This window comes from Narcine bancroftii, chromosome 5, assembly GCF_036971445.1.
Source record: "Narcine bancroftii isolate sNarBan1 chromosome 5, sNarBan1.hap1, whole genome shotgun sequence".
Lineage (NCBI taxonomy): Eukaryota > Metazoa > Chordata > Chondrichthyes > Torpediniformes > Narcinidae > Narcine > Narcine bancroftii.
The window spans coordinates 233,258,733-233,282,010 of NC_091473.1; the positions used below are offsets into that span (position 1 = coordinate 233,258,733).

Sequence of the window (23,278 nt, forward strand, 5' to 3'; positions counted from 1 at the left end):
CAATGTTGATGCAATGGATAATTTTGTTTAATTTCATGTGCTATAAATAATATTTTTTGAAGATGCCATACATGTGTTTTCACAACATTTAAAATCTCCATGAGGCTCCAAGATGTAAAAATAAACAATAGTAATATTTAATTGTAATTTATCATTTTTTCCCCAATGTATAACAAGAAATTTACGTATGACATTAACTTTGATGAGCGAAATAATTAAAGGTTGAATTGTTCAAAAAACTGTTTTGCTTGAAAATAGCAATAGTTAGAAAGTAGAATATATATTATTCTATTTGTTAATGGGCCTTGGAATGAGACAAATGAGCCATTGTAACTAATACATTTTTTTTTTAGTTTTTGTTGGTGGTAAAAGCAAAAATCAGCATAATATTTAAATTGCAAGCTTACTTCCAAAATGAAAATTCATGCTGAAATTTTTTTATTCAAACCACCCATGAAGGGATTTGATTTTTTTTGTTGCAGAGTTTACAATCTTAAATTTTCATTTACACATTTACATTGGCTTCGTTGATTAGAAAAAAAAATACGAGGCAAAATAAGTGTCTTATTGGAGCAACGTTCTAGCAGCAATGCTGATATAAACAAAAATTAAATCTTAGTTCAATCAGCACGTACTTCAACTTAATAAAATCTGAAAGATTAACCTGGAGACTGGTACTTTTAATGTGCAAAACAGTTATTTTAGATTTAGTTTCCCAAATATAAAGACCTGAAAAATATCTAGACCATGCACAATAGTTGCCTTCATTCAATGAAATGCCAAAACATACATATAAAACAATTTTTGATGATATATATATATATATAAAACATTCATATTTTAATTTGTAGCAAGGGAAAATATATATAAAAATAAAGTCAACTTTCTTTTGGATTTTTGCATATTTGACATACTGAAATATATAATACCTTTTGGCCTCAGGCCATCGCAAAGCATTGTGCAATCAATGAATTTTAATGCCGGAAATAGTGTAACTAATTTGTACACAGCCCAAAAAAAGGAACGTGAGAATCATATAAAAGAAGCTGAATTGGGAAAAGAAAATGTCCAGGGCTAAATAGTGCCATCAGATTTTTTTTTAATGTCGGCCCAAAAGGGCAGAGGAGGCCGTGGTTGGTTATCTCATTCATATTGTATCATGATTTGGCATTGCAGTAAAACCCCTGATATCGGGCACCTAATGGGATTGGTAGATGCTGAATAAGTTGGTTGAGATTGTGTGTTGCATGCGAACTAACCTTGAGGGAGTGCCAATTTTAACCTTTAGTATTTTTTACCTATTTCTGTGACTTTTTGCCAGTAGCTTGACGCTATTTGGTTACAGTACTTGAATTCCAGAATACTGGAATTTTACTGTATACTCAAGTCAGCCTAAATTCTTGCATTATTAATTAATGGAATGGAACATGAATTCATAACCTCAGAAAGAAGCAAGGCATAATTTTCCATTTATCCTGGAAATAACACCAGAAATTTGAAGCTTTATATTTTAGACAAAGAGTATGAAAACTGTAAATAAATTTTTCTTTAAGAGAGGCTGAAATGCCTTGCCAGGGAAGGTAGTGGAGGCTGAAATATTAGGGACATTTAAGAGACTCTTAGACAGGCACATGGATGGAAGAAAAAATAGAGGGTTATGGGATAGGGAGGGTTTAGTACATTTTTTTTAAGTAATATATGGGTCGGCATAACATTGAGTGCCAAAGAGCCTGTACTGTGCTGTCGTGTGTTCTGTTCTACAACTTCTCTCTTGATGTATTTTTTTGGATTATCACAGTATCAGTTGGAATGTGAAATCCAATATTAGGAGTGAAATTTAAATATTTCAATTTTCCCAGAATTGACTTCATCCTTTCAATTATGTATTGCTTTATTTCTTAGCAAGTGTGTCATTGAGTCCATCTTTTCCTGGCCACCTTGACCATGTTTGGATCAAGTATAATTTTGTTTTTATGAGAGCAAGATTTTACTCTGGGATCATTGAAGTAAGCATCGAAAATATTTGTGTCTTTGTTCATCAGAGCATTAAATGCAGAATGAATGACAATAAATAAGATTTGTGAACATCCGTAGAAATTTTTTTTTTCCATAATAATTCAATTTTACCCTTGGCACAACACGGTCCCATTGCAACTTTGCTCTGGGTTGGTTTTTGAGGTTAGATTTAAACTCTTTTTTGGCACTTTGATGGGAATGGAGCTTGCAACAACTTCGATTTTGCAATTAACCTTGTAACAGGCAAATATCGTCCACCAACATAATCACCTGAGTACTTGTGTTTTGAACAATGTGACTTAATTTTAAACATGATGAACTTCAGCAAAACCCACCTAGTATTAGAATTTGAAGGATGAAATAAATCCCCATAGTTATGTTGCAATTGAATTTCAGGTGGTTCATTCCTTAAAAAATATAACATTAAATATAAGATGGATATTATAAAGAAATATCCTCATAAGAACCTGTAGGGAGAACTTGTAATCCAGTAGTAACCTGTGGGAGGCACTTCTAGACCAAAATGTAACTGAAGAAATGGTTAAATTTCCTCTGAAATGTGCTTCCATATACAACTGACCTATCTGATATGTAAGGATATATCTATAATTATTACCTTAAATGCCAGTCTGTTACAGCATAAATATTGGAATAATGCAATTGCCGAAGCATTTTAATTATAAAAATTAATTTGCATGATTTTCGACTTTTTTTTGACCCTTTGAGAAATTTTACTGGAAATATTCATTGCAATGAGACAACCTCAGTTTGAAATTGATGATGGGTCTGAATTCTTGGAGTGATTGTTTTGATAGAGATGCAATGTCTGATACAAGAATTGATACTGCTCGCTTGTCTGGATCATTCCACCCCTACAAAATTGAAGCCAGGTTAGACATTCAGTCGTTGTTACACATGTTCAGAGTAACTTGAAAAGATAATAAAATGTAATCAGAACAGTGAAAATGCAAATGATTAAGAAAAATAATTCCCCATTTTATCACACAAATGTAAATCAAAGGAACTTTTCACTCAGGATATGCAGGTACATGCAAAGGAACAGAAAGTAAGTACTTGATCTTGAATCTCTTTGTAAGCTCATTGAGATGTATTGCACAGAAAACTATAATTTCTGTTCAAACAATGCACAAGATATGAAGAGATAAGTGTTTCTAGAATTGTATCTGAAGAGTGTTGTGTAAGGGGTTCATTGTGATATGAGCTATTTTTAATGGAACTTCAGATTTTCAGAATTAGAATTTATTGTCATGAACAAGTGACAACATTCAATGTTCCATAGTAAAAACATTCTTATAAACCACATTATAACAATATATTTTTTTTTAAAAATGCACGAAAAGTAAGGCAGGGTCTTTGGTTCATTGATTGTTCAGGAATCTGATGACAGCAGAGCAATGGGGGGTGGGCTGGGGGGAACAATCCATCCTTGTGCTACTGAGTGCTCGTCTTTAGGCTCCTGTACCTTTTCCCCGATGATAGCAGAGTGAAGAGGGCATGGCCTGGTTGGTGGGGGTCTTTGAGGATGAAGGCTGCTTTGTTTAAAGGCACCGCCTCTTGTCGATGTCCTCGATGGAGTGGTCTTGTGCCTGTGATGTCGCAGGCCAAGTTAACAACCCTCTGGAGATTTTTCTTGTCTTGAGAGTTGGCAGCTCCTGACCAGGCAGTGATGCAACCAGCCAGAATGCTCTCCATAGTACACCTGTAGAACTTTCCTTGAGTCATCGGTGACATACCGCATCTCCTCAAACACCTCACAAAGTTTAGCTGCTGGCGAGCCTTCTTTGTGATTGCATCAACGTGGAGGCTCCAGGACAAATCCTCAGAGTTCTTGACCCTCTCCACTACTGAACCCTCAATGAGGTCTCAGTCATGTTCCCCTCACTGTCTTCTGAGTCCACAATCATCTCCTTGGTTTTGCTGACATTGAGTGCAAGGTTGTTGTCATTACACCATTCAACGAGCTGATCTCTCTCCCTCCTGTACGCTTCCTCATTGCCATTTGTGATTCTGCTGACAACTGTGGTGTCATCAGAAAATTTGTAGATAGCTTTGGAATTGTGCCTGGCCACACAGTCATGGGTATATAATGAGGAGAACAGTGGGCTAAGCCCACATCCTTGGGGTGTGTCTGCGTTGATGATCAGTAAGGAGGAGAGATTGTTTCCAATTTGTACTGTCACCTTCTGATGAGGAAGTCTAGGATACAGTTGCAGAGGAGGGTACAGAGGCCCAGGGTTTGTAGCTTCTTGACCAGCATTGAGGGAATAATGGTGTTGAAGGCTAAATTTTAGATGTATGAGTTGCTGCTTTTGAGGCAATCCAGAACTGAGTAGAGAGCCAACAATATTAGATCTGCTGTGATGACAGGTGAATTGTAGTGGGTCCTGATCTTTGCTTCGGTACGTGTTAATTCTGGCCATGACCAACCTCTCAAAGCATTTCATCACAGTAAAAGTTAGTGCTACAGGGTGATAGTCATTGAGGCAGCTCCCACTACTCTTCATGTACAAGAGGGAAAACTGTGGAACTCCCTTAAATGTTTTTTTTTCAAAACTAAACCTCTCCCATTAAAAAAGTGCTTTAATCCTAATTAGGGACCCTGCTGTATCACCGTTTACATTTCAAAAACAAATAATTCTGATCAAAATTAACATACAGGTACTCCCTGACTTGCAACTTATGTCCATCCACACATATGACCAAATTTTAAATATATAAGAAAAAATATAAAATTTACATGGTTTAACAGGGATACAGGGCATGTAAGAGCCAAAATGTGTGTACTTACTCATTAGTCCGTAGGCAGGGCACAGCCATCTTGATTCTGTGCGCATGTCTGAGTCATTGGCTGCTAAATGCGTGGTGAGTTCATGTTCTGGGGTTCACTTGGCGCGTGCGCGAGAGTTAAGGGTGAGAATTCAATATCATCAGGATGCTTAACTCTCGCGCACGCGCCAACTGAACCCCAATACATGAACTCACCACGCACGCGCCAACCAAAGACTCGTGCATTCTCACAGGAATCAAGATGGCCACGCCCATTCTATGGACCACGGGACGCCAACTAATAAAATAAGTATCATATTTTGGCTCTTACATGCCCTGTATCCCTGTTACAGTTTGTCAAAGATAGCATTTGATTTAAAAGTTTGCTTTAAGACTTCGCAGACAGAATTCCGACTTGCGTCCATTTTGAGATACGACAATTCCTTTGGGTCCCAATTACAGTTGTAAGTTGAGGAGTAACTGTATTCTATTTCTCACCACCTGCCATCTTCTTGTACATTCTGTTCAGCTGCCTATATTCCTTGTATAAATTCTTTTACACCTTGTCATGGGAGATTTTTAGTAGAATCTGGGTGTTCTTGTACATGAAGAAAATGGTCAGATTTGCAAGTAACAAGTCTGTTACACCCAACAAATCTTCTTTTGACAAGTTGCCATTTCTTTGTAGGGAGGTGCAGCGATGAATTTTGTTATATGATCCTCCCAGAAATAGAAATGGTCAACTCATTATTTTTAACATTTATGAATGGATGAATCTTGACCAGAGTAACCTTATTTTAAATCCAGCCGAACATGCAAATTGAATAATTGCAACAATGGAATGTGCCCATAAGAACTGCATTCAACTACAAAATAAGATTCTATCCTCAAATCAAGAACAGATCTCAGTGTCTCTGAGATGCGAGTTCTTGAAACTAAACTTCGCTGTCATCATATTAACGAATTTTAGAAGGAAAATGGTGAAATAAAGACTGCAATATGACTCAACTAGATAATCTTGTTTAAAAAGATTTGAGTGATTTATATGGAAATTAGAAGAAGGATATTGGGTTGATGAGATCAATTTAGATTTGCAGCATGGTAACGGGCCCTTCCAGCCCATCAGCCCGTGCCCCCCAAATACATCAATTAACCTATAACCCCCGTATGGTTTGAAGGATGGGAGGAAACTGGACACCCAGAGGAAACCCATGCAGACACAGGGAGAACACACAAGCTCCTTACATGCAGCACCAGATTCGAACCTGGGTCACTGGCGCTGTAATAGCTTTGCGCTAACTGCTATGCTAACCACGTCAATGGAGAGCTTTGACTAAAATTATAATATGGTGTTTGGCAAATATGTGCTCAACCTGTGAGTATGGAATGTTAATGATTCATATTACCATGGGCTATCAATGCTTGAATCACCAAAAGCTCTTAAACTAGCATCCTAGCTATCTTACTTTGCTATAAGAAATGCTACTGACCTGTCAATCCGCATTTGACACACTATCCCTAGAATGTCCACTTTGTTGGTTTCCTTTAACTGTTGGCATCCGATACTTGTGGCCATGAACAAACCCGTCCTCCCAATCCCTGCACTAAATACAAAGATTATTGTTATTATTAAAGACAATAGATCAAGCAAAAAAAAGTGAAGTAACAGCTGATGGCACAAAAAAAAGGGCCTATGGGGGACACCTATTGATCTTGGTGGATTCTATGTTTACGGACATGAGGAAAATAAAAATTGTTATGCCAAAGTGATCAAAAATCTAATTCAATGTCAGAGATGTTGTCATAGAACACTGGTCTCCAATCATTGATCTCTCCTAAACCTGCATGGATGAATATTATGTTAGGTCACTTGAAGGGCGCCTAATTCTGTTTGCATAGAAAATTCAAACCTTACCTAAACAGACCTTGACCACAACCGATCAAAACCCAACGGGCCCAAGTCCCCCCATCCCCGCCACAACTTACCTGAAGGCATTGACAGAAAAGTGGACAAGGAGACATGTCATGCTGCACGTACATTACTATTGGTCAGGAACAACTCTGATGTCCTTGTACCTAATTGCTCGATCCTATTCTAATATTCACCATTTCAGTGTTTGGTTTAGTGGCTGTACTGTGTAACTAAGTGATTAGCACTTTTCGGTACCTTAGAGCAAAGTTGTCCTGGAGGAAAGGGGAAAGTAAAATGTGCAAGCTTATTCCATCTGAAGCTTATCAAAATAGATTACTAAATAAATGGAACAAGGATGGGGGTGGGGGGGAGGATTTGGCAAGAGGTCACCTTAATTTCCTGAAGAGTCAGTCCCATGACTGAGCACCCTTCAGTAATAACCCTTCATTTAATGGCCTGTAGCTTCTCCTTCGTACGTGCTAGAATAGGTAGACACAGCACTCCATCACTAATTGCCAACACTTTATCATGCCGAAAAAAAGGAGGTGCTGGTGAGGACTGGGAGAGTGGGGAATCGAGATGCAGCACTTCTCCACAGGATTCAACTGCCCAGTCATAATGCTAATGACTCGGTACACGCCTGTTAAAGGAGCCAATGGTATTTTTAATTAAAATCCTGCAACTGCAAGGTCTACATTCAAAATGGCCGCGCCTCTGCTAGGCAGTGTCCCGAAGGGGTTGAAGACTCTGGACAAGCAGTGGGTCAGCGCAGGACACCAAAAATGGAGAGAGCACCCCACACTGAGAAGGAGAAGCACTGGAGACAATCTACAGGATGGTGACCATAGCAGAGAACCAGTGAGGGGCTCAGCAGCTGGAGGATCCACACAGGCTGCAGGCTACTGGTGACCTTTGGCCGCAGAGACCACACGGCTTCAGTCTGCTGGAGAGTGGCTCAGGTATCGAAACCGGGATTGGAGAGGGTGCTGAGGGCAAAAAGGGCCTTGGGTGCTGAAGATTTCTGGATCATATTGGAGGTTTGATCTGAAGCTTGGGTTGCCAATTTATAGAAAGGGGTTGTGCTGCAGCAGGGGCTGCAGGAGTGCTGGAGGTGAACTCACGGACTCTGTGTCTCTGAAGGGACTCGCTTTTACTTTCACTTTCCTCGGGGGCACTAGGCAATGCTTATGCCAACTCTTTGTCTTCCTTAAGGCAGGCAAAAGGACATTTTGTGTAATATTACACATTCTGTATTATTGCATGACAATAAAGGAATCTTGAATTGTGAAATCTTGAATGCAGTGAAAGCAAAAAATGTGCCAATGAGTGTGATAGAATCAACGCATAATTTCCATTCTTGTCTAAATGGTTGGAGGTTTGTGTAAATTAAGAGATGTGTGTGTGTGTGAGCTTTGAAGCATCACTAAATCTGTGAGGATGAGGTAAAGCATAGAAAAAGGATGGTTTTTGTGTAAATGATGTAATATTTTGTTGAGTTAAGGGGGGTTCAGTGAATCGTGCCATAGCTGAGTCTACTGGTGAAGTCAATAGAATGAGGCATTTGAAGATACTTACAGAGAAATTAGTTCTTGAGTGACGTAACTGAATTTCTTATGGGACTACATTCAAAACATTGAGTTGCCATTTGCTTTCACCACTATCTGTTTCTATGGCCTTCTGCTTGTGTGTCTCGAGGAACCATATCTCTCCTATATATATATCTATATATAGATATCTATATATAGATATCTATATAGATAGATATCTATATAGATAGATATCTATATAGATATCTATATAGATATCTATCTATATAGATATCTATCTATATAGATATCTATATAGATATCTATATAGATATCTATATAGATATCTATCTATATAGATATCTATCTATATAGATATCTATCTATATAGATATCTATCTATATAGATATCTATCTATATAGATATCTATCTATATAGATATCTATCTATATAGATATCTATCTATATAGATATCTATCTATATAGATATCTATCTATATAGATATATAGATATATATATATAAAACTGCTCTTCTCTTTTCTACTTCTCTCATCCAGGTTACAAATACCTCAATGATCTCGCACCCAGATTTGGCCATTATTAATTGTCGATCATTTCCAGTGATCATTCAACCTCCAGTAGCCACAACCTGCTTCTGTTGGAGATGCAGGTTAACTTTGGGCATTTTGAGTCACATCGGTCTCTTGTTGGCATGTGTGGCTAATGGACAGTTAACTCAGGGAAACTTTCATAGTCGTCACAAATTTCTTTGTGAGAATCTGTGGGACTCTGTGAATCTTCTATCTCCACATGTTTTGGTGTATTATTCAATTAATCCTCATATTAAGCAAGTTATGATGGAATCTTGTTTCACTGGCAACATGGGAGCTTGTAAATGAATATGAAAATTCAGTACTTCCTTTCTTGTTATGTTGATGTTCTTTAATACAACTGGATGATTATTATATTATTAAAAATTGATGTGTTTTTGTTATGATATATAAAATTGAAGAACAAAACATAATTTGGTTCATACTGTGAGAGATGAGAAAAACTGACATTGCAATATGAACACAAAGAAATGAAGAAAATAAAATTGATACACAAGTAAATGAATGAAGCCAGTGCAAACAACATGAGACATGGATATTAGAAGGCAGGAAGCTGACACTGTCTGAGTAAGATAAGAATCTCCTAGAGCAGCAAGTTCACTGAATGAAGGAGAGAAGGACAGACAATTGAGAATAGAAGTAGAGTTAGTCTGAACGAGATAAGGGTCGCCAAGCCCCAGATAGAATTAGCAAGGCTTGCATAAATAATTAGAAGACCTTAGACAGTATTAGCAAGTTATACATATATAATTAGTAAGCCATACACAGATTTTTCAAGTATGCATATTTAACAAGTAAACCCTAGACAAGATTAACGAACCCTGCAGATGAAGGGACTGTAGCCCTGAGAGTCAGGAAGGTGTGAATGGGGACAAGGGCTAGGATGTGAATAAGGACAATGGGAATAATGGCATGAGAAGACACTGACAGGATACCCCCTGGTCCTCCAAGTCTACTGAAACTGCACATAGGCAGGAAGGATTGCCTCTGCCAAACCCATCCAGGGGGCAAAAGAATGTAAGGGGGAGGGTATTCTGATACTGAAATTTACTGTATAAAAGTTGGGTGAGCCCCAGTGTATGTGTGTATTCCCAGGGTAAGGGGAAGCACCCAACTTTGCATTGTTGTTATAATAAATGTTCTTTGTTCTCAATATTTGTCTCGAGCAATTTCTTTAAAGGTACTTCTGTTTCTAACAATACTTTCATGAACCCACTGACCTATAACAATTGCAAATTTGAAAAAATGTTTTCTCACCTGCAGTGGACTACAATGGGTCCCCTGTCCCCAGCAAGCTGTCTGCTTTTCTCCACCTCTTGCACAAAATCCAGAAGTGATTGTGCGGTATCTGGAGTCTTATGATCAGGCCAAGAGGAGAACCAATAGTGCTTTACATTTCGACTGTGTTTGTTATTCTGGAAATAAAATGTGATTTAAGCCTCTGATTACACTCCCTGCTGTGAAACATCATTCAGTGATTTTTCTTTTCTGATTCTGCCAATGAATAATAGAGCTTGGAAAAGTCATGGAGAATTGTCTCCTATTAGAGAATCAAACCCACTTTAATTGTCCACCCCACCACAAATTATTGATCTTTAATTGTGTGACCTCTTGCATCAAGATACAATTGATTATATTTGACTGGTGGATTGATCCTTCTAAATTTGATAGCAAATCCTCCAACTTTAGCTCACTCTTTCTATCTCTCCCCACCATCAAGATTCAGCAATCATCAAGGATCCATGCCACCCGGGACATGTTCTGTTCTCGATAGTGTCACATGACAAGTACCACCAGGTACTTGTCCATCATTAGACTCCTAAATAACAAACTTAACCAGAGACTCATTTATGGACTCTTGCTTTTTGTATTATTTATTATCGAATATTTATTTTCTGTATTATACAGTTTGTTTCCATTTCTTTATTTGTTTATATTTCTCTCTTTCTATACATATCTTTTCCTGAGTACAGTTTTTATTTTTACAGTACTGAGCAGTAGAAATTCTGCCTGGTTCACGGATAAAGGATCTCAGGGATGTATATGATGTCATATATGTACTCTGGCAATAAATTTGAACTTTGATCTATTTGTATCAAAACTAGCTGTTTCTACCTATTGTCATTTTGGCTCCATTTAGCCTAATCAGATGACTCTTAAATGTTGTCACTGTTACCGCCTCCACCAGCCCAACTGGTTGCTTATTCCAGATAACAACTACTGCTTAAGTGAATAATATTTCCCTTGAGATCTCCTATTAACCTCCTTTCTCACACATTAAAACTATTTCCTCCAGTTTCAGACATCCCCACCATGGGAAACAGACTTCAACTATTCCCTCTATGCCTCTCTTAATTATATACAGCTAAAATCCCCATTATCTGGAGTTCAAGTAACCAACAGTCTCAAGCAACCGGCAAAATACTTGCAGAAAATAAATGGGTAATTAATACAAAAGTTTAAAAGTTGGTGTTCCTAGCGGTCAGTTCACCATAATCTCGAGCAAGCAGAAAATTCACTTATCCGGCATCTACCATTCCCCAGAGGTGCCAGATGCTGGAGGTTTTGCTGTATTCCTTTACAAAATCATTTCTGAGCATTTTGTTTGCTCCAGGGAAAACAGAACTAGCTTATCCAAACTCTCCTCAAGCCCTCTAACATCTTTGTGAATCTTTTCTGCATCCCCTTCGTCACATGCTTACTATAGTGTAGTAACCACAACTACACACAGTACTCCAAGAATGACTAAGCAAATTGTTACATAACATTCTCAACTCTTGTATTCAGTGGCTCAGCTGATGGAACAAGCATGCTCTACGCCTTCCTTATCACCTGGCCTGTCTGTGTTCCTGTTGTTCGGGAGCTATGTACACCAAGATATCTCCATTCAATGGCACTGCCATTCACTGTATGTCCACTTTTAACCTTGGACAACTTCTGCACTGTACCATCAATTTTGGTGCCATCTGCAAATTTACTAATTATGCCACCAACGTTTGCTATGCATGGGCATATAAAAAGCAATGAAGAACCCAGCACCAATCCCTGGGGTGCACAACTGGCCACAGGGCTTCAATCTGATCAGCTCACCTATCACCAAGCAAACCTTGGCTCATCCAGGATCCCATGTGTTTTAATTCTCTTGACCATTATCCAAAAAATGTGGATTTCCATGGTAGTCTATATTTCTATTATTACTTCTTGGGAGGGGTGGGGGGGAGGGGCAAATGTAAGCCATGCAGATCATCAACATAACCAGCCATTACATTGCCAATGAAACATCAACCAGTTCAAACTAATTTGTGTAACGAGCAAATTGAAATTTATGAACTTGATGGCATGAAGGAAAAAAAAACAACTGTGCCTTTCATATTTTAAACATTTTTGTATTCATTTTTCTTTAACTGATTTAAAAACAACAGAACAGTTCAGGCCCTTCAGCCCATAATGTGTCCCGATCTATATGAACCATCTCATCAAACTGAACCTTCTGTATCTCACACTTATAATCCTCTCTTCTTGGATTCATGTGCCTAACAATCTTTTAAATGTCCCTAGTGTATACAAGCTTGCACCACCACTCCTGGCAATGCATTCCAGGCACCCACTACTCTGTGTATTTAAAAAATAAACTTACCCTGATATCTCCCCTAAACTTTCCTCAGCTCACCTTGTTCAGAGTGCTTGCTACTTTCACTCCAGGATAAAGGCACTGGCTATGCCTCTTGTAGACTTCTATTAAGTCACCTCATTCTTCTTTGCTCCAAAGAAAACCCCTAGCTCTGTTAAACTTACCTCATAAGACATGTCTTTCAATCCAGGCAACATCCTGGTAAATCCCTTAATATTCCTCAATATATTTTTTACATACATTATTACTTGGCTTAATGAGAACAATGTTGGTGCTTTTCTCCTATATTCACTTCCATATCCCCATATCATTAGAAAATAGAGCCATTCCTGGAGCTGCTGCAATGGCAGCGCTGCTGCTGGATGGACTTGGGGAGAGCGGGGAGCAGAGACACAGTGCTCCTCTGCAGTGTTTTACTGCCCAGTCCAACTAATGATGGCTCCGTACCTGTATTAAACAGCGGCCTTGAAGGATTGCAGACTGTGGGAGAGAAGCAGATTGGTGCAGGGCACCACAAAACGGAGAGAACATATCTCGTTTGAGAAGGAGAAGCAGAGGTGACAACCCTACTGGATGGTGACCACAGTGGCAGACCAGTGAGGGTCTCTGTGGCTGAAGAACACCCATTAGATAGGCTGTTGGCGACTTGATGCGAGGAACCCATGTAGGGTGCTGGCAATTTGTGGATGTAGGACTCATATCAAGTTGAGGACTGCTGTAGACTGGCTCGAGTCTGGCTGAAGGAATACCAGATATTGGAACCAGGATGCGAGAGGGTGCCAAGGGCGGGAGGGGCTTCCGGCATTGAAGCTTTCTGATTGTGTTGGAGGTTTGAATTTGAAGCTCGGGTTGCTGATGGTTTGGATAGAAGCCTGTGTGGCTGCAGAGGCCACAGGAGTTCTGAAGGCAATTCCACAGACTTCTCTTTCTTTGACTGTAAGGGTGTAGTGTGAACAAAAACTCTCACAACTGGAGGGAGAACAAATGCTTTTATTGGGCTCATAACTAATGGTAGGGTTCAACAGTAGTCTTCAGAAGGGTTCTGAGATTAGGCGGGAAGCCAGGGTTATATGTGGGCAGATGAGGGCAGAGCCAGGAGGAGGGGCCAGCCATCAGCACAGCACCCTACCAGTGAATCCCAGTTCACTGCAAAGGGGAACTGGGCAATTTCTGCTGATGGTGAATCTTTGTCTGCCTTGCATCAGACTAAATGTAATATTGCATAATATTACATCTGTTTGATTACATGATAAAAAAATGTACTGGGTGTAGGTTAATGGGGTGTAAATTAGGTGGCATGGACTCAGGGCTGAATTGGCCAGTTACAGTGCTCTATCTCAAAATATGATAATAAAAGTATCACAAATCTCTTGAATGTTTAGTATTCCCAGTCATTAATCTTTCTTTCATTTCCCAATAGTTCCTCTTTCTTCAATCGGCTGCCAATCTATTTTAAAATGCTGCCACAGTTTCTGTTTTAATTACAACTCGGTGCATTCAGCACTTTTTAAGTGAATAAAATAACGATTGTTCTCTATTCCAAGCCTCTTAGTTTTAATGTTACATTTATTTCTTTGCTTTATCCCCTTCAAATTACCACCCTGCAAATGCTAATTCAGAACACCATATCCCCATTTTTGTTGTCATCTCTATCAAATATGATTATTATTCCATTACCTTCATACTTATATCCCGAACACTGTACCCAACACATTCCTTCAGATTGTTCACAACAAGGTCAAACCTGCCAAAGGATCCTTGCTTTTCTGGCCAATAGACAACACATTTCTGAAAAGTACAGAAAGAGAAAGGATGAGGAAAAAAAAAAGGTCTTGCATTTATATAAAACACAGGATGCTGTTTAAATACTTCTAGTAATAATATCCCAAATTGTAATAATGCACACCGAGTTGATCAATTTTTAAATTTAGACATACAGCTCTGTAACAGGCCCATTCGGCTCATGACCTGTGCTGGCCAATTATCCTACAACCCCTGGTACCTTTTGAATGGTGGGATGAAAGCAGAACCCCCACCCCCAGGAAAAACCCACACAGACATGGAGAGAATGTGTAATCTCGTTACAGACAGCGCGGGATTCAAACCCCAGTCCCGATTGCTGGCACTGTAACAATGCTGCGCTAACTATGCCACCCTAAGTTGCTTTAAATTTAAGTCTATGCTTTATTTAAAACTTGGGCATGACAGTTTATATTGGCATTAACTGCTGCTGAGTCCAATTTCCCAGCCACCAGGGCTTATCCATCATGAACAAAGGGATTCATGTGCTTATGAGGAAGCCTCCAATGTCTCTGGGGAACTTGGTTATGCAGATTTTTATGATTTCAAAATAATCTATGCTCATGGCGTCTGGAAGATTTTGTTGCAGCTTCCATAAAATCAATGAATAGAAGCTTGCAGAGATCTCAAGACTCATCCACTCCTCCTCACAGTTAAGAAGACTCAATTAAAAGAACCCATTTATCCATATAATATTGAGTCAGTACCAACCATGATGGCTCTCAGAAAGCAGCAATAGGAAAAAGAGGTCAAACTGATAGTTAAGATTTTGTTGCATTACCACCCCCCCCCCCCCATGTCATTTCTATGTAGAGAACAGGTGAACAAAATTTGAAAAGTGGGTCCGCTGTAAAGCATTTTATTCCTTGTGTCTCCTCAATGATCCTGAGTTTGACCATGGCAGAAAAAAAAGAATTCTCTCTCAATTAATTACATTCCTCAACATTAAGACCAGCTGAAAACCTCTTCACTCTAAATCTCTTAACTCTGTCATTGTAATGTTGACTAATTGTTACAAACTGCACATACCAGCAGCAATAGACAATGAACCAGTGTTTAATTTTAAAACTCTAATTTTATTTCTTAATCTTAAATTATAGTCTTAACTCTGAAACTATTCTTAACACTAAATCTATCCCCAACTATGTGCAGGTGTACTAGTGTATATATGTGTGTGTGTGTGGGATATATTATTTCTTTGTGATTCCTTCCTATTTCCAATATATATTATATATATATTGGCCTGGACATTACAGTCCAGGCCAACTTCTAGAAAGTTACTTCAAAGTTCAGTCTTTTAAATTCAGTGTTGAAGCATAGGCCTTTGAAATTTGATCCCCAGAATTAATAATGAACTGATGGGAAGAATGGAGTTGTGGCTGCGACAGTCTCACAAATTCTTCTTGTGTTGCCTTTGAAGAAATGTCCATCCACATGAGCTGTGGTCATAACACTCCTGGTCCTTTTGTAGGCAAGACTTGAACTGAGCGGCCTCCAGGAAGCTTCCGAGACCCTGGTACCGGTTTCTGCAAGTGTCCTTCACTGTTGGTCGCAATCAAAATGAAGCACTTTGCTTTCCAAAGGACCCTCCTGGCATAGGTCAGTCCACCGAAAAGGCCCAACCATTCACAGAGCGTGCTTTGCTCTAAATTCTATAAAATGGCTGGCCACGAGAGCTGCTTCATAAAGCTGTTTGCAGCATCAGAATGTTTCTGCCTTGAAAAATCACAATGTCTTTGCAAATGTGTCAAATCTCGAACAGACAGTGACAGGCCTTCCCTCAGTTCTTCCAACGTATCGAATTGTCGCTGGGCTAAACTCGTGTTGTGATGGTGCTTGTGTGAAATGTTAACTGTGACCATTCAGTTCCTCCCGTACGGTGAAAATCCCATTTTACTAAAATGGGAACTCGTAATACAATTAACCCACGTACCTCGTTCTTCTCTTTTAGCTTGGTTATCATTACAATTAACGGACTATCTTCTTGCCAAACCATCTCCCAGAAGTCACTTACTGTATTTACCATGGGGCCCTGGGTAGCAATGTAAGCTTTCTCTTTTCCTCCAAAGCCCTGACAAAGACAAACATAGTGAGATACAATTTAATAATAGTTATAAAAGTTTTAAATTCCAACTAACCTAGCTCAGGAGGTTTAAAAAACTATAGGAAAATTAAGGTTCATTACATTGACATAATTAATGTGTCAATCAAATTCCAGTAGTTTGGAATGAATTAGTATGTTGGTACAAATAATGGTACAGAAAGCATTCTTTATTGATAGAGGACAAATCTACTGAAAGAAACAATTAAAGTTGTATCAAAAACAATGGATATTTCTGTTTAAGTTAAAGAAGGTACCTATTATCTTGGAAATAGAAAGGAAAGTTAATAGCTGGACAGGTATATGAGACTTTGAAAGGGTAAAGAATCAAGTACAAGCATTGCCTCAGATCAACTAACATTTAAATGGCATAATTGCATTAAATAAGAAAATTAAAATTAAACAACAATGTTTACTCAGTTAATTTGAACTGGATTACTTTTTTTGACCATCAATTGGAAGTAAATTTTAATTAGGTATAAATCTCTACTGAACACTGTTTACCTCCAAGAAAATTGATTTTCCCTTGTGCCAATTGTCTGAAAATAAAGTTATCTTACCCTTATATAGTTAGCATTAATATAGGACTTCAGTTGATCACCATTCTTCTCTGATGAGAGGAGGACTCGGGTCAGTGGATCTAAACAACAGGCAAAGCAATTTATGTTGGGGATGATTGGTGCAATGACAAAGCCGCTCAAAAATGTTTCAAGGTGCATTTTGTTTTAAAAACAATACAAGCAAATGCAGGTTACTTTTGCCTCTAGGAATTGAGGTGAGGGAACCAATTTCTGAACTGGGCGAAGTTACTATTGAGCACTGTGATTGCAGAGCTGCATGGATAGTGTCACGTTAATCACACGTTGAGGGCATTACTGACAAAGTAGCGTGCAATATCAGCCTGCAACGTCTTTTATGAGTTCCCAGAGGATAGGAGCTGGTATCTAATTTGGCTTTAATTGGATGACTAAGAGAAATAGCACTTTATGTTCTATGGTTCAAGCTCTTCAGCGCTTGACGTCCTGCTTTGCGGAAACTGCCAAAATGTTTGGCCTGGAAGTCAGCCTGAAGAAAACTGAGGTCCTCCATCAGCCAGCTCCCCACCATGATTACCAGCCCCCCCACATCTCCATCGGGCACACAAAACTCAAAACGGTCAACCAGTTTACCTATCTCGGCTGCACCATTTCATCAGATGCAAGAATCGACAATGAGATAGACAACAGACTCGCCAAGGCAAATAGCGCCTTTGGAAGACTACACAAAAGAGTCTGGAAAAACAACCAACTGAAAAACCTCACAAAGATAAGCGTATACAGAGCCGTTGTCATACCCACACTCCTGTTCGGCTCCGAATCATGGATCCTCTACCGGCACCACCTACGGCTCCTAGAACGCTTCCACCAGCGTTGTCTCCGCTCCATCCTCAACATCCATTGGAGCGCTTACATCCCTAATGTCGAAGTACTCGAGATGGCAGAGGTCGACAGCATCGAGTCCACGCTGCTGAAGATCCAGCTGCGCTGGATGGGTCACGTCTCCAGAATGGAGGACCATCGCCTTCCCAAGATCGTGTTATATGGCGAGCTCTCCACTGGCCACCGTGACAGAGGTGCACCAAAGAAAAGGTACAAGGACTGCCTAAAGAAATCCCTTGGTGCCTGCCACATTGACCACCGCCAGTGGGCTGATATCGCCTCAAACCGTGCATCTTGGCGCCTCACAGTTTGGCGGGCAGCAACCTCCTTTGAAGAAGACCGCAGAGCCTACCTCACCGACAAAAGGCAAAGGAGGAAAAACCCAACACCCATCCCCAACCAACCAATTTTCCCCTGCAACCACTGCAATCGTGTCTGCCTGTCCCGCATCGGACTTGTCAGCCACAAACGAGTCTGCAGCTGACGTGGACTTTTTACCCCCTCCATAAATCTTCGTCCGCGAAGCCAAGCCAAAGAAAAAAAGAATCCCAGCAGACAGAATTTCAACTTGCTCAAATGGCACACATAAGAGGAAACTCTGTCCGGTTTATCATGAACCTTGAGCTGAGAATGCTTGATGCATGCATTACACACTAAAAATATATTCCTTTGATCATGCTGTTTGCAAACATGAAATATGATCAATCAAAATCATTAATAAGAAATTGAGAGTTGAACACGAATAATACGTTATTCAGCTGTGTCTCTCAGAAATGTTTATACATTTACGACCTACATATTAGTGCTGGGATTCAACCTCACTTGAGATGCAATTACGCTGAAAATGGTTGATACTTGTAGAAAAAGCAGACGGGACTGCTTAATATTCAATTTGCATCACACCACCTTCCACTCAGCCACTTTATCTCAACAAATACAAACATTCCACAAAAATATTTATTTCCACTTTTAGAATTTTTAATAGGAGTTTTAATTAAACAGGATATGCATAAAGGAGCGAAACAAAAAGTCTGCAGTGACTGAAGTAAAAAGAAATCAGTGTTGGAGAAACTCAGCAGGTCAAGCAGGATACTTCATATAGCAAAGATAAAAATGCATAATCAAACCTTAATCAAGGTATGAGCAAAATGTAGGTAGGTGCCTGAATAAAATTGTGAGGGGGGGGGAAACGTTAGGGGCAGGGGGAGAGCACAGTCTCACAGGCTGGAAGTAATAGGTGGATAAGGGAGGGGGCACAAGAGAGAAAACAGAGGGGGGGGGTAGTCCTTTGAATAGGTAGGTAGGGAGGGGGGTGGAGAGTTGGAGGAAAGGAAACAGAGGGAAAAGGTAGAGAAGGAGAACGGAGAGTGGTTGAGCAGAAATTGGAGAAGTCTATGTTAATGCATTCTGATTGGAGAATGCCCAGACAGAATATTAGATGTTGCTACACCAAATGATGGGTGACCTTGGTTTGGCAGTGCATGAGGTCATGTTGGCGCCAGGAGTGGGGCACAGAATTGAAATAGTTAGCAACTGGGAGATCTCTGTCATTGATGCTGACAGAGAGAAGGTGCACAGCAAAGCGATCTTGTTTCAGCCAACTTCAGTGGGAAAAAAAACCTGCTTACATTTAGTGTATCTATCCCATTCATAATGTTGTATATGTTTATCAGATCTCAACTCATTCTCTAATGAGAATAAAGTCTTAACCTGTTCAACCATTTCTGATAATTCTTCTCTTCAAGACCCGGCAACATCCTTGGAAATTTTCTCTGTACTCTTTCGATCTTATTGATGTCTTTCCTGTAGTTTGGTGACAAAAATTGCACACCAGACAGAAATTTTGTTCCGATATTTACACATCAGGAGAGGTGTTATTTTTCTTTTTAAATTGTGAATTAAGCTTGAAATTAGTGATATTTCTAAATAGTTAGTACCTCTATTTGGATGGTAGGTACTGACTGAAAAGCTTTGAGCAATGGCTGGTGTGCGTAGGGTATAAACAACAGACTACAACCATAATGGTGAGCGAAGAGAATAACACAGCAGGTATGGGTAAGTGAGTAACATTCATCAGATAGGATTTTCAACCCTAATCCTCACAGAAAAAAAGAACTATAAAGCAATCCTAAATTATTGAATGAATTTTTCTCTCTATTGCTAAATAACGTTCCATTTTTGTCGAAACAAAGAGGAAATGCTGTGAATTATTTTCATCAGTGAAAACAAATGATTCTGGTTGCTCAGTTCACTCAAAGGAGAAAAAAACTTATTGTTCATGTTGATAAGAATATTGTCTAATCAGAATGCTTTTATGTTCAATAATTCTGACACTGATTGTTCTAAGGACAGTTCTCACGTGCACATGAGACATTATTATAGGCAGCTCCTGTATTTGACTATTGAGATAATCAAAATACGCCCTGACAAAATTTGAAAATTTGAGATCGGAAATAAAGTTTGTTCTCGCAGAATTCATGAATGAAAAATAAGAAGCAAACTTTTTCAATTTTGCATTTCATGATGCTTGTATTTTCTCAACTGAGCTCATATCATCGTGTCAATAAGTGACAAATAAAATTTCACAATCAGATTCACATTCCCACAAGTTTATGGAAAGGAAATGCAATAACTTCTCTTCAAATCAAAACTGTTATTGACTTAACAAACATCAGACTTACTTGGCAAAATAGTTTTGTATCTATTTTTGGAAGCATATCCTGGGATGTTCAGTTCATTTGGTTCAATAAAATTGGGTGGAATTTTCTAAAAGGAAAGAAAAGTAAATTGAGGGTTGCATTGTTATTAATTTCAAGAAAGTTAACGTTGAAGGACAAAGCAGAGCTCCCAGGATTATAATTGTTAATAATTGATGACTAAAAATTTGAAGTATAAATTCAGTATGTGATAGTATGGATTCTATCACCAATGCGTATATGTATATATTGTGGTATAGGATGGTTGCGATTGGCTGAGAGAGTAGCCACGCCTACTGGCAGGTCTTAAAGGATTGCTCATAGCCAGACCCAGATCTTTCTGGACTGGTTGACCTACATGTGATACGCTCCAGTCTTCTAGTTAATAAAAGCTTTGATTTGGATCAACAAGCCTTTGATTCTTTCGACGTGCTCTACACAGTATCTATGTCCTATGATGCAGCATAACTGCAAATCTGGGAGTGCTTTTGATTAGGTTAACACAATCTCAATGTGCTATTTGCACTTTCATTTTCTGAATATATTATTGTTAAGAAAAGCAGTGTATGGTCCAGAAAAAAAGGTATGGCACACACAGACTAACTGAATTTAGCATCTTTATAAGATGCAGCTATAAAATTGCTGGTGAGGGAGATGAAAGGAATTTTCTTTTTGAGAAAACCATAAAATTATGGATGACTATGTTCTCTCCAGCATACTGACTTTGATCAAGTCTTAATCCTTCCCTTCCCTGAAACTACCAACTGATCTTCCATCTGATCCCACCAATTGATCCTTCTTCAGACCCCACCTACCTCCAAATTGATCTGCATTGAGGTGGACAATTGATATTTTAATCTTGTGCATGATACTGAATTAGGGATTTTAGCTTGGCACAAGAATATTTCTCATTGAGCAGTTCCATCTTCTTCTCATTGATATACTAAAGCTAATAATTACCAGTCCTGACTATGCTTTTACTTTGTTATTTATTTGTATAGGACTTTAGAGTGCTTTCATTGCATTTTCTATCACAAAACAACAAAAAGTGCATTTGTATATTTCATTCACAAATAAGATCAGAGATTTTTCAAGCTACCATTTAACTATAAACATGGGAAACACCAAGTAAATATGAAATCAGAAATTACATTTATTTTATTCCCATTTTCATTATTTTGTTGTTACACACATTTAGTTCATTAGTTCCATAAATGATGGCATATATTCCTTATTCTGTGCTTTGCAACTGAAGTAAGTCACCAGTCTGTCCTAGCAATGTGCTCAGCACAAAGAGTACTATGTTTGCAATTACCCAATGATTGTCAGAACATGGTGGACAAAATCTGATCCTCAGCAGTGAAGCCCTGTCTTTTCCCAATGTTTCCAATACGTTTTTCCAGACTGCATTCCAATATTGGGCAATCTGGGTGTGATAGTACAGATCTATCACCAATGTATATAGTGTATATAGTTACAGTATCTAGACTGTGCTTACAGCGATTGGCTGAGAGCTTAGCCACGCCTACTGTCTGGGCCTTAAAGGGTTGTGTCCCTAGCCAGGTCGGATCATTCCGGACTGGTCGGCCACCTGTGAAGAGCTCCTGTCTTTTGCTAATAAAAGCCTTGGTTTGGATCAACAAGTCTTTGATTCTTTCGACGAGCTCTACACTGGGTGACTAACCTGCACCAAGCTGGAGCCAGGATGTGGTCCAATTAAACCTAGAATTCATTGATAAAAAGATAATTGAGCCCAGAATAAAATATAAATAGCCTATAGATGGTGCTAATGTTTAGGAGTCCAACCAAAGGAAAATGTGCAATTGAGTTGAAAGTTTGGGTTAGATCACATTTATTTTCAGTGAGTCTCATTCTTAGTGGATGAGTTGATTAAAATATTTTGATCTGTTTGATCCACTAAAAATAAACACATCTTCTTCTGTTAAAATGCAGTTTGAACTTGCTTTCTGATCATAAATCTTTTTCTTGGTGCTGCCAGTTCTGGTCAAGTCTGCCAAATAGATATCATTTTAAATGCTGGATTTGAATACAACATTTTAGGATGGCAAAGGTTTTCTACTATTTTTTTCAAAATTCCAAACCTTGTCCAAATGTGTGGTTCAGCTGCTCAACACGAAGAATGATAGTGTGGCTTTTTGTTCAGTGTGGACATTTATTTGCCATATTGCTCTGAATCATTGATAAGCCATAATATGCCAGTTATCATATTACTTTACGATTAATGTAAAAAAACATTTACCTCAGTAAACTTTGCACAATGCAAAGTGCAGAGATTGCCACAACACTGAGCTGTATGACTCCAAATTTACATGAGCTACACAATTCAATTTTCAAATTTGAAATAAATATTAATTCTAAAAGAAAGCATTTGACTTGTGAGTTCAAAAAGTCTGAGATTTTTTCCATTCGGGAGGAGTCTGCATATTACAGACTGATATCGGGAGTTGCTTGGTCAATCACTTCAGTAATTCTTGACCAAGTGTGTGTGAGCCCTTGAACTGCAGAACCACTTGAGCAGAAATGGTGTGAACCCTCCTTCACTGGCCTTTAAAGACAATCTGTCAGAGCATGTCCCAGGTCATGCAGTTGTAAGTGAGAATCCACCTCAGCATAAAGTCCCCTTTCATCTCTGTTTAACCAATCTCTTCCCAAGGCTCTCAACCAAGTTATGACTCCTATTTCATTTGCACACAGGCCTCATTCAACCAACTGACCAACTTCTGAGCCCACCTTCTGTCTAATCAGACATCCCTGTTC

General features: G+C 38.9%; 1 protein-coding gene across 8 annotated transcripts in view; it reads right to left on the reverse strand.

The window, feature by feature from the left end:
• Positions 1-2,660: 2,660 nt before the first annotated feature.
• Positions 2,661-23,278, reverse strand: part of LOC138765038 (receptor-type tyrosine-protein phosphatase R-like) — a 64,283-nt gene continuing 43,665 nt past the window's right edge. For 6 of the 8 annotated variants that reach the window (XM_069941688.1, XM_069941689.1, XM_069941687.1 and 3 more), the window contains 7 exons: positions 20,486-20,570; positions 16,947-17,026; positions 16,219-16,356; positions 14,163-14,273; positions 10,112-10,269; positions 6,294-6,407; positions 2,661-2,888 (listed from right to left, as the gene is read on the reverse strand). In XM_069941688.1, coding sequence (XP_069797789.1) covers positions 2,780-2,888; positions 6,294-6,407; positions 10,112-10,269; positions 14,163-14,273; positions 16,219-16,356; positions 16,947-17,026; positions 20,486-20,570 — 795 coding nt within the window. In that variant the 3' untranslated portion in view covers positions 2,661-2,779. The remainder of the gene's footprint in view (positions 2,889-6,293; positions 6,408-10,111; positions 10,270-14,162; positions 14,274-16,218; positions 16,357-16,946; positions 17,027-20,485; positions 20,571-23,278) is intronic. The other 2 variants (XM_069941692.1, XM_069941693.1) reach the window with 2 other exon arrangements.